Below are 12,524 nucleotides of genomic sequence, written 5' to 3'. Positions count from 1 at the left end.
CAACAGTTTTTAAAAAAGTAACATTGATGTGTGTGGCATCATAGAGGCATGGAGCAACTGTTCCACGTCTCCACCGAACTTCAAATAGTATTCGTTTTCTTTTCAAGTCTTTGTTTTTTTTTTTAATAACCTTTGCTGAATTGAGTTTAACCCTGGCGCAATGGAGCTAATGGAAATGGTCCCAAGAGTGCGAACCTCGGCTACCTCGTTCCATCAGGCTATCAAGCGAAAGCAAACGCTCCCAAGTAAAAAATAAAATAAAAAATTGGGGGAAACGGATACAGTTTGAACCCATGTGTCCCCATTCCCCACTAGTCCAGGGGGCTCAGTGTCGGGTTCCCCCCCCACGCCGTGGCTCTATAGATAGGGTATGAAGACAGACCAGGAGGAAAGATGAACTACTTGTTGATGAGGATACCTTGGGATGTCTTTTTTGGATCTGGTTCTCTGGATCTCCAAGTGTCCCTCGCAATTCCTGCATAGATAAAGGTTAAAGAAGATAATGTCACGAATTCAATAAGGGAAAAGCTGTGAAATGGTCAGCTGAATACAAAGTGAAGGGAGGGCCAGAACATGATGTTTGGGAACGATTTGGTGAAGTGGTAAAAGAGATTGATGTGTGATTATTGTGAAGGTGCGAGATGGGGGGGGGACTTATCTTTTATTTATTTTATTTTACCTTTATTTAACCAGGCAAGTCAGTGAAGAACAAATTCTTATTTTCAATGAAGGCCTAGGAACTGTGGGTTTACTGCCTGTTCAGGGTCAGAACGACAGATTTGTACAGGACCAAACAGCTGACCTGCGAATCACTAGTCACCAGCATGACTGTGCTTACTAAGTTTATAGTGTTTTAAATGAGGTGGGACAACTTTTTTTTCTTCACAGATCACTTGATAATTAACATGTGAAAATATTACCATCAAACCCTTGACTAGTTGAATCAGGTGTGTCAGTTCAGGGCTACGATAACACTGAAACATCTGGGGGGGGGGGGGGGGTGGTCTCTGTGGAAAGGTTTGGTTTCACTAACACTTTTATAGAACGACCTACAGTAAGTACTTGGACCCCCCCAAAAATATTGTCAACGAAACGTGTCAGAAATGCACTTTTGAAAGGATCTAAGCTCTCTTCCGGAACCTTCCTTTACAAATAAAATAAGTACATTCAACCACAAACCGATAAAACAACAATAAACCACTATCAGGCCAAGTAGGGGGTGAATGTTGTCTGATGGTTGTTTTTCCATCCTTAGGAAACCTCTGGGCTTCCAGGACCTGGGTGCTCATCTTGAGAGGCTGCTAACTGAGGGAGAGCCTACTGAGGACACCAGAGGTGTATACTCACACACACACACACACACACACACACACACACACACACACACACACACACACACACACACACACACACACACACACACTATTCTACTGAGGACACCAGAGGTGTATACACACACACTATTCTACTGAGGACACCAGAGGTGTATACACACACACACACACACACACACTATTCTACTGAGGACACCAGAGGTGTATACACACCACACCACACACTATTCTACTGAGGACACCAGAGGTGTATACACACCACACCACACACTATTCTACTGAGGACACCAGAGGTCTATACACACCACACCACACACTATTCTACTGAGGACACCAGAGGTGTATACACACCACACCACACACACTATTCTACTGAGGACACCAGAGGTGTATACACACACACACCACACACACTATTCTACTGAGGACACCAGAGGTGTATACACACCACACCACACACACTATTCTACTGAGGACACCAGAGGTGTATACACACCACACCACACACACTATTCTACTGAGGACACCAGAGGTGTATACACACCACACCACACACACACACTATTCTACTGAGGACACCAGAGGTGTATACACACCACACCACACACACTATTCTACTGAGGACACCAGAGGTGTATACACACACACACACACACACACACACTATTCTACTGAGGACACCAGAGGTGTATACACACCACACCACACACACTATTCTACTGAGGACACCAGAGGTGTATACACACACACACACACACTATTCTACTGAGGACACCAGAGGTGTATACACACACACACACACACACACACACACACACACTATTCTACTGAGGACACCAGAGGTGTATACACACACACACACACACACACACACACTATTCTACTGAGGACACCAGAGGTGTATACACACACACTATTCTACTGAGGACACCAGAGGTGTATACACACACACACACACACACACACACACACACACACACACACACACACACACACACACTATTCTACTGAGGACACCAGAGGTGTATACACACACACTATTCTACTGAGGACACCAGACCCATATGTTCATAAAGCTATCAGTTTATGGTGTAAAGACTATTGTCCTCTCCACCCTAGCCGGTGGCATTTATTTATGAAGTAATTGGTTATTGGATTGCAATTAACCCCCCCCCCCCCCCCAAAAAAAAAAATGAACACATATGGAATCATGTAGTAACCAAAACAAGTGTTAAACAAATCCAAATATATTTTAGATTTTTCAAAGTAGCCACCATTTGCCTCGATGACAGCTTTGTACTCTTGGCATTCTCTCAACCAGCTTCACTTGGAATGCTTTTCCAACAGTCTTGAAAGAGTTCCCACATATTCTGAACACTTGTTGGCTGCTTGTCGTTCACTCTGCAGTCCAATTCATCCCAAACCATCGCAACTGGGTTGAGGTCAGGTGATTGTGGAGGCCAGGTCATCTGATGCAGCACTCCATCACTCACCTTCTTGGTCAAATAGCCCTTACACAGCCTGGAGGTGTGTTGGGTCATTGTCCTGTTGAAAAACAAACGATAATCCCACTAAGCACAAACCAGATGGGATGGCGTATCACTGCAGAATGATGTGGTAGCCATGCTGGTTAAGTGTGCCTTGCATTCTAAATAAATCACCAACAGTGTCACCAGCAACGCACCATCACACCTCCTCCTCCATGCTTCACGGTGGGAACCATAGATGCGGAGATACTGTTCACCTACTCTGTGTCTCACAAAGACACAGCGGTTCGAACCAAAAATCTCAAATTTAGATTCCTCGGACCAAACGACAGCTCGTGTTTCTTGGCCCAAGCAAGTCTCTTCTTCTTATTGATGTCTTTTAGTAGTGGTTTCTTTGTAGCAATTTGACCATGAAGACCTGATTCACGCAGTCTCCTCTGCACTGTTGATGTTGAGATGTGTTTGTTACTTGATCTCTGTGAGGTGCTATCTGTGGTGCTGTTAATTGCCAATTTATGCCAGTAGATGTAACTCTGGGTCTTCCTTTCCTGTGGCGGTCCTCATGAGAGCCAGTTAACTCTAATGAACTTATCTTCTGCAGCAGAGATAACTCTGGGTCTTCCTTTCCTGTGGCGGTCCTCATGAGAGCCAGTTAACTCTAATGATCTTATCCTCTACAGCAGAGATAACTCTGGGTCTTCCTTTCCTGTGGCGGTCCTCATGAGAGCCGGTTTCATCATAGCGCTGGATGGTTTTTGCAACTGCTCTTGAAGAAACTTTGAAAGTTTTTGAAATGTTCCCCATTAACTGACCTTCATGTCTTAAAGTAATGATGGACTGTCGTTTCTCTTTGCTTATTTGAGCTGTTCTTGTCATTATATGGACTTGGTCTTTTACCAAATAGTGCTATACTCCGTATACCAACCCTACCATGTCACAACGCAACTGATTGGCTCAAACGCATTTAGAAGGAATGAAATTCCACTAATTAACTTTTAACAGGGCACTCCTGTTAATTGAAATGCATTCCAGGTGACTACCTCATGAAGCTGGTTGTGAGAATGCCAAGTGTGTAAAGCTGTCATCCATGCAAAGGGTGGCTACTTTGAATAATTTGTTAAAATATTTGAGTCATTTCATAGATTTGGTGTCTTCACTATTATTCTACAATGTAAAAAATAAAGAATAAAAAAATAAAGAATAACCCTTGAATGAGTAGATGTGTCAGAACTTTTGACTGGTGCTGTACATGGCCCTCACCAAACTGATACTAGAGCCTGTCCTCGTCCTCCAGATCAGCCAGTGGATGGTTGTCTAGGTCCTCTGACCGTGGTCCTGGATCACACCAGTGGCTTCGAGGGCCTCCTGTTCGTGGATGATGATCTGCTGGGGGTGAGAAACATAGCATTGGGGTTGGGCTCAGTGGGTAGAGCATGGCGCTTGCAATGCCAGGGTTATGGGTTCCTGAAATCCCACAGGGGGGGGACTGTTATGAAAATGTATGCTCTCAAAATGTAAGTTGCTCTGGATAAGAGTGTCTGCTAAATGATACAATGGTTGGATTTACTAGAATTTTGGAATACGTTTACTAGAATTTTGGAATACGTTTACTAGAATTTTGGAATACGTTTACTAGAATTTTGGAATACGTTTACTAGAATTTTGGAATACGTTTACTAGAATTTTGGAATACGTTTACTAGAATTTTGGAATACGTTCTAAGAATCGACTCAAAGTGATCTAGAATCATTTTCATGTTGTACCTAAAAAATCTGTTTTTGTTTTTTTCCCTTTCATATGTTGTCACTGTTTGGTCATTGTTTTTTAAAATTCTTCTTTCCAGGTCATAGGTCATAGCAATTTCAGTTCCATTAGAGCTACTACCTGTGTATACAGAGGTAAATGCTTCAGAATCAAGACAATTCTACACTATCATATTTTCACTGAATGTACACATCTTAATATAAAAATTAAAAAAATCAGACAAATTTCATGTTGGTACAGAAGCATGGCTAACGTTGACTACTGTTACCATGGATTCCAGGGAAATGGGCGTACGAGGTGCTGATCTCGTCACAGGGCCTGATGCAGATAGGATGGTGCACTCTGAACTGCAGGTTCAACCAGGAGGTAAGATCATTCTTATAACCAGAAACGTATGCTGAGGCACTGATAGGGTGGTGCACTGTGACAACCTGGAGGTAGAGTAGGGGCACTGTGACAACCTGGAGGTAGAGTAGGGGCACTGTGACAACCTGGAGGTAGAGTAGGGGCACTGTGACAACCTGGAGGTAGAGTAGGGGCACTGTGACAACCTGGAGGTAGAGTAGGGGCACTGTGACAACCTGGAGGTAGAGTAGGGGCACTGTGACAACCTGGAGGTAGAGTAGGGGCACTGTGACGATTCAATTCTCTGTGCAACAGGTTTGGTGGACATTCCTGCAGTCAGCATGCCAATTGCACGCTTCTACTTGCGACATCGGTGGCGTTGTGTGACAAACCTGCACATTTTATAGTGGCCTGTTATTGTCTCCAGCACAAGGCGCACCTGTATAATGATCAGTTTCTTGATATGTCACACCTGTCAGGTGGATGGATTTATATTGGCAAAGGAGAAATGCTCACTAACAGGGATGTAAACAAATGTTTGCACAAACTGAGCATTAAGCTTTTTGTGCATATTGAACATTTCTGGGCTAATTTCTGGGCTCTATTTCAGGTCATGAAACATGGGACCCACACTTTTTATATGTTGTGTCCAGCATATGTTTTGTCTTTCATCGGGAGGGTGTGTATAGCACAGGAGGCTGGTGGTACCTTAGTTGGGGAGGAGGGAATGGAATCAAACGCGTTGTTCCATGAGTTTGATGTCATTCCATTCACTCTGTTCCAGCCATTCTTATGAGCCGTCCTCCCCTCAGCAGCCTCCGCTGGTGTACAGTGGTACTGCAATGTGTGTTTTCTCTCTTTTTATCAGGAAGGTGTGGGTGACACTCCAGACTCGTACGCTTACGATGGAAACCGAGTCAGGAAGTGGAACGTGACGACGACTAACTATGGCAAGGTGAGAAGATCACAATGGTTCATCAAGCTCAACGTTTTTATTATGGGGTCGTGTGCTAGCTAATGTAGCGAATGTAATGTCCTGACGCGTTTCTTGTTTTGTAGTCATGGGCCGCTGGAGACATAGTGAGCTGTTTGATAGACCTTGACGAGGGAACCATCACATTCTGTCTGTAAGTTATCACTGTTTTCTAATCACATTATTGTGATGTTTTAATTTTTTTACCTGCTCGTTTACCGTATTCTCATGTTTTGATATATTGTAATGTTAATTTCTTTTGTATAATGGATATTAAAGTATCTTTTATTCTCCGTCTCTTCAATTCCCTCTCTCAGGAATGGCCAGTCACTGGGCACAGCGTTTAGTAATATTAAGATGGGTCCGGGTGTGGCCTATTTCCCTGCTATCAGCCTGTCCTTTAAGGAGTCCGTGGCGTTCAACTTCGGCAGTCGTCCCCTCAGATACCCCGTAGAGGGCTACCTGCCCCTCCAGAACCCTCCAACTGCAGACCTGCTCAGGGCTCACAAACTGCTAGGTTATATCAAGACAGTCCTGTCTACCACCTTAGACACACAGGTAACATTGAAGGAGGTTATCTGGAATTTAAAACATCAACAAAGCGGTCGATTCGCTATTTTATTGTTCAACAGCAGGTTCTAGAGTGCTCAATTCTGCTTCATCGTGCAGGGTATTTACCAAATGCGATAGTATGAGTACTATGTAAGTGAATACTGTTTTAAAATGGTCATTTATTAACGTATCTTCCGATACATTTGTGTCTAAATATGTTTCAGAAATCCCCGGTTAGAGAATTACCTGCTTATTTTCCTTACTCCGGGAATCCAATAAACCATTTACATTTGTGTCTAAATATGTCTAAATTACCTGCTTATTTTCCTTTCAGAAATAAACCATTTACATTTGTGTCTAAATATGTTTCAGAAATAGAGAGAATTACCTGCTTATTTTCCTTACTCCGGGAATCCAATAAACCATTTACATTTGTGTCTAAATAGTTTTCCCAGAATTACCTGCTTATTTTCCTTACTCCGGGAGTCCAATAAACCATTTTCATTTGTGGAAGTTTCCAGAATTGTTAGTCCATCATATGTCGACCGTTCTCTCCCCTTTGTCCGTTCCCAACAGGAGGAGAAGGTGCTGGAGAAAGACAGTGCCTGCTGGAGCCTACATGGAGAACCCACCACCCTAGTGACTCTGGCACACATCTTTAACTACTTTGCCCCACTTATGGTGAGTGAAGAGTCGTTGAATCAAACTTTTCAATCAAATTGATTTAAAAAGCCATTCTTAGATCAGCTGATATATCAAGGTGCAGCAGACGGAGAGTTTTCAGGTGTGGGTCCACTGTCACACTAGTTCTTAGTTTTAGTAGTGCAATGTACAGGATATGCATGGTGTACCCTGAGTGTGCAAAACATTTAAGAACAGCTGCTCGGTCCATGACGTAGTCTGACCAGGTATATCCAGGTGAAAAGCTATGATCCCTTATTGATGTCACCTGTTAAATCCATTTCAATCAGTGTAGATGAAGGGGAGGAGACTGGTTAAATGACTTTTAAGCCTTGAGACAATTGAGACATCAAATTTATTTATAAAGCCCTTCGTACATCAGCTGATATCTCAAAGGGCTGTACAGAAACCCAGCCTAAAAGCCCAAACAGCAAGCAATGCAGGTGTAGAAGCAGCACGGTGGCTTGGAAAAACTCCCTAGAAAGGAAAGGCCTAGGAAGAAACCTAGAGAGGAACAGAACATGGCCAAGATGTTCAGAACATGACAAAGATGTTCAAATAAATGACCAACAGGGTCAGAAATGGCCAAGATGTTCAAAATAAATCACAGTAGTTGTCGAGGGTGCAGCAAGTCAGCACCTCAGGAGTAAATGTCAGTTGGCTTTTCATAGCCGATCATTAAGAGTATCTCTACCACTCCTGCTGTCTCTAGAGTTGAAAACAGCAGGTCTGGGACAGGTAGCACGTCCGGTGAACAGGTGAGGATTCTATAGCCGCAGGCAGAACAGTTGAAACTGGAGCAGCAGCACGACCAGGTGGACTGGGGATAGCAAGGAGTCATCAGGCCAGGGGGGAGGGGGCGACTTAAATTCATACAGGACACCAGATTAGACAGGAGAAATACTCCAGATATAACAGATTGACCCTAGCCCCCCAACACAAACTATTGCAGCATAAATACTGGAGGCTGAGACGGGAGGGGTCGGGAGACACTGTGGCCCCCGTCCGACGATACCCCGGACAGGGTCAAACAAACTTTGCCAAAGCACAGCATCCACACCACTATTCAAACACCAACTTACTATCCTGAGACAAGGCTGAGTATAACCCACGAAGATCTCCTCCACGTCACGAACTCAAGGGGGTGCGCCAAACCGGACAGGAAGATCATGTCAGTGACTCAACCCACTCAAGTGACGCACCCCTCCTAGGAACGGCATGGAAGAGCACCAGTAAGCCAGTGACTCAGCCCCTGTAATAGGGTTAGAGGCAGAGAATCCAAGTGGAAAGAGGGAAACTGACCAGGCAGAGACAGCAAAGGCAGTTCGTTGCTCCAGAGCCTTTCCATTCACCTTCATATTCCTGGGCCAGACTACACTTATTCATAGGATCTACTGAAGAGATGAGTCTTCAATAAAGACTTAAATTTTGAGACTGAGCCTGCGTCTCTCACATGGATAGGCAGAACATTCCATAAAAATGTATTTCTATAGGAGAAAGCCCTGCCTCCAGCTGTTTGCTTAGAAATTCTAGGGACAATAAGGAGGCCTGCGTCTTGTGACCGTAGCGTACGTGTAGGTATGTACGACATGACCAAATCAGAGAGATAGGTAGGAGCAAGCCCATGTAATGCTTTGTAGGTTAGCAGTAAAACCTTGAAATCAGCCCTTGCCTTAACAGGAAGCCAGTGTAGAGAGGCTAGCACTGGAGTAATATGATCACATTTTCTGGTTCTAGTCAAGATTCTAGTAGCCGTGTTTAGCACTAACTGAAGTGTATTTAGTGCTTTATCCTGGTAGCCGGAAAGTAGAGCATTGCAGTAGTCTAACCTAGAAGTAATAAAAGCATGGAATCATTATTCAGCTTCATTTTTGGACAGAAAGTTTCAGGTTTTTGCAGTGTTACGTAGATGGAAAAAAGCTGTCCTTGGAACAGTCTTGATATGTTTGTCAAAAGAGAGATCAGTGTCCAGAGTAACGCCGGGGTCTTTCAGTTTTATTTGAGATGACTGTACAACCATCAAGATTAATTGTCAGATCCAACAGAAGATCTCTTTGTTTCTTGGGACCTAGAACAAGCATCTCTGTTTTGACAGAGTTTAAAAGCAAAACATTTGCCGCCATCCACTTCCTTATGTCTGAAACACAGGCTTCTAGGAAGGGTAATTTTGGGGCTTCACCATGTTTCATTGAAATGTACAGCTGTTTGTCGGCCGCATAGCAGTGAACGTTAACATTATGTTTTCAAATGACATCTCCAAGAGGTAAAATATATTGTGAAAACAATAGTGGTCATAAAACGAAGCCTTGAGGAACACCGGAATTTACAGAAGACAAAACATCCACAGAGACAAACTGATATCTTTCCGACATAAGATCTAAACCATGCCAGAACTTGTCCGTGTAGACTATTTTGGGTTTCCAGTCTCTCCCCCAAAAAACGTGGTGATCGATGGCATCAAAAGCAGCACTAAGGTTTTAGAGCACGAGGACCGATGCAGAGCCTTGGTCTGATGCCATTAAAAGGTCGTATACCACCTTCACGAGTGCAGCCTCAGTTCTAAGATGGGGTCTACAACCAGACTGAAGTGTTTTGTTTACATGGTTTGTCTTCAGGAAGGCATTCAGTTTTTTTTTCCAAAAATGTTGAGAGGAATGGGAGATTCGATATAGACCGATAGTTTAAAAAATATTTTCTGGGTCAAGGTTTGGCTTTTTCAAGAGAGGCTTTATTACTGTCACTTTTAGTGAGTTTGGTACACATCTGGTAGATAGAGCCGTTTTATTATATTCAACATAGGAAGGCCAAGCACAGGAAGCAGTTCTTTCAGTAGTTTTGTTGGAATAGGGTCCAGTATGCAGCTTGACGGTTTAGAGACTCTGATTATTTTCATCAATGTGTCAAGAGATATAGTTTTCAAATACTTGAGTGTCTCCCTTGATCCTAGGTCCTGGCAGAGTTGTGCAGACTCAGGACAACTGAGCTTTGGAGAAATACGCTGATTTAAAGAATCTATAATCGGCTTCCTATTTTGCAATAAAGCATCCTTCACTCATGCTGCCTTAACATACCCTCGTAAAACTGACTATCCTACCAATCCTTGACTTCGGCGATGTCATTTACAAAATAGCCTCCAACACTCTACTCTGCAAACTGGATGCAGTCTATCACAGTGCCATTCGTTTTGTCACCAAAGCCCCATATACTACCCACCACTGCGACCTGTATGCTCTCGTTGGCTGGCCCTCGCTTCATATTCGTCACAAAACCCACTGGCTCCAGGTCATCTATGTATTTTCTAGGTAAAGCCCCGCCTTATCTCAGCTCACTGGTCACCATAGCAGCACCCACCCGTAGCACGCACTCCAGCAGGTGTATCTCACTGGTCATCCCCAAAGCCAACTCTTCTTTTGGCCGCCTTTCCTTCCAGTTTTCTGCTGCCAATGACTGGATCGAACTGCAAAATTCACTGAAGTTGGAGACTCCTATCTCCCTCTCTAACTTTAAGCACCAGCTGTCAGAGCAGCTCACAGATCACTGTACCTGTACATAGCCCATCTGTAAATAGCCCATCCAACTACCTCATCCCCATACTGTTATTTATTTGATTTATTTTGCACCTTTGCACCCCCAGTATGTCTACTTGCACATCTACCACTCCAGTGTTTAATTGCTAAATTGTAATTACTTCACCACTATGGCCTATTTATTGCCTTAACTCCCTTATCCTACCTCATTTGCACTCACTGTATATAGACTTTTTCTATTGTATTATTGACTATGTTTTTTATAACTGTGTGACTCTGTTTTTGTTGCACTGCATTGCTTGATCTTGTCCAGGTCGCAGTTGTAAATGAGAACCTGTTCTCAACTGGCCTACCTGGTTAAATAAAGGTGAAATAAAAGAATATGATAAGCAATAAGCATTATCACCTGAAGCCCAACTGATACAGTGTAGTGGCTATAAATAGGCTGAAGCATGGGGTTGCCCATTTATCTGCATTAACCCTATTGGGTTAATCATTAACTAGATCCCAAATGTGATATTTTAACTAGTTAGCATTATATTTATTTTATGTCCCCGAAAACACATGCATAAACACAGTGAATGTAATGTAGGCCTACCCTTTTCAGGGTAACTTGGGGTAACCCATCACCCGGTGGGGTAACACGTCCCCCTGCCTGTACTTATCACAGACAAAAATAAACACTTAACGTCACCATTTTCCCTCAACCCTTTCCCTGGCTGCCACTACTCTTGCTAAACTATATTATGCACTCATGCGAATTGTGGCAGTCATGTACTCAACCATACCGCTGCTAAAAACTCTGGGTTTTAAGAAGTTGAGAAATTGACAAAGTAGGAATGGAAATCTGGGCTCGTCTTTTTGAATTTTTTAACCAATGCCATTAAAACGGCTATTTTCCCTACGATCGTATTATGAGTTGTTGTGCGTTGTCTGAATGCATGTTTCCTTCCCTATGGCACTCGTAACTTAAACGCGCCCCGAGAGGGATATTTCTCTGGCATATAGAAGGCACAACAACAAGCCGACTAGGTTAATCAACTGTTCTACTATTGGCTTGTCAGTTTGTTTCCTATTCATTACTTGTTATGTGCGCCTCCACAGATGAGTTTTTTTCTTTCTCCGTATTTTTGGGGGTGTTCCCACCGTTAAATGACTGCAGCTGAAACTGGTGGACATTTTGTCCTTTTTTTGGGACAATATGATTTGGACATTGATTCTGCAATGTGGTTCACATTGTGGTCAGTTGAAGGTATCGGAATCAAATGGTGTTCATGTCATTTATCTCGTGTGTATTATTGTCTCTAGTCTCGTGTGTGATATGTTGAATATCTGTCTCCACAGTGTCACATGTTGAGGGTCTGTCTCCACAGTGTCACATGTTGAGGGTCTGTCTCCACAGTGTCACATGTTGAGGGTCTGTCTCCACAGTGTCACATGTTGAGGGTCTGTCTCCACAGTGTCACATGTTGAGGGTCTGTCTCCACAGTGTCACATGTTGAGGGTCTGTCTCCACAGTGTAAGGTGTATCTAGTAGAAGATGTGCTGATGAACTTCCTGCTGGGTATTCTGGAGGGGGGTGGCTCAGTGGACGAACACCCTCTCATCCAGCAGCTTCTGGACCTCTTCTGGCTTCTCATGGAGGTCAGTACCTACCCTCTACCCTTTACCTCTAACCCTAAGGTGAGGTGAGCCTCTGGCCTAGCATGTAGCCAACGCTAGCTGAACATATCTCCTGCACCTGCGTTTGGCCAATCCTAGTTTGAAAATCTTTATCGCTTAACTCAAATGTTTGTGTAAATCATGCGTTGATGGCAATGGTAGATTTGTGCAATTAACTCTCGAGGTAGGATTGGGGCCT

At 43.5% G+C, this 12,524-nt stretch overlaps 1 protein-coding gene across 1 annotated transcript in view; it reads left to right on the top strand.

Annotated features, from left to right (window-relative positions):
* The window catches only part of LOC115131901 (E3 ubiquitin-protein ligase RNF123), a 296,244-nt gene that overhangs the window by 5,865 nt on the left and 277,855 nt on the right, over positions 1–12,524 (top strand). The window contains exons 4-12 of the mRNA XM_065004357.1: positions 1,256–1,335; positions 4,116–4,213; positions 4,665–4,719; positions 4,866–4,951; positions 5,799–5,885; positions 5,990–6,057; positions 6,221–6,461; positions 7,032–7,136; positions 12,182–12,307. Of these exons, the coding sequence (XP_064860429.1) occupies positions 1,256–1,335; positions 4,116–4,213; positions 4,665–4,719; positions 4,866–4,951; positions 5,799–5,885; positions 5,990–6,057; positions 6,221–6,461; positions 7,032–7,136; positions 12,182–12,307 (946 nt within the window). The remainder of the gene's footprint in view (positions 1–1,255; positions 1,336–4,115; positions 4,214–4,664; positions 4,720–4,865; positions 4,952–5,798; positions 5,886–5,989; positions 6,058–6,220; positions 6,462–7,031; positions 7,137–12,181; positions 12,308–12,524) is intronic.

The sequence above is a fragment of the Oncorhynchus nerka genome, linkage group LG2 (genome assembly GCF_034236695.1).
Source record: "Oncorhynchus nerka isolate Pitt River linkage group LG2, Oner_Uvic_2.0, whole genome shotgun sequence".
Classification (NCBI taxonomy): Eukaryota; Metazoa; Chordata; class Actinopteri; order Salmoniformes; family Salmonidae; genus Oncorhynchus; species Oncorhynchus nerka.
This window is presented reverse-complemented; position numbering and strand designations above follow the sequence as displayed.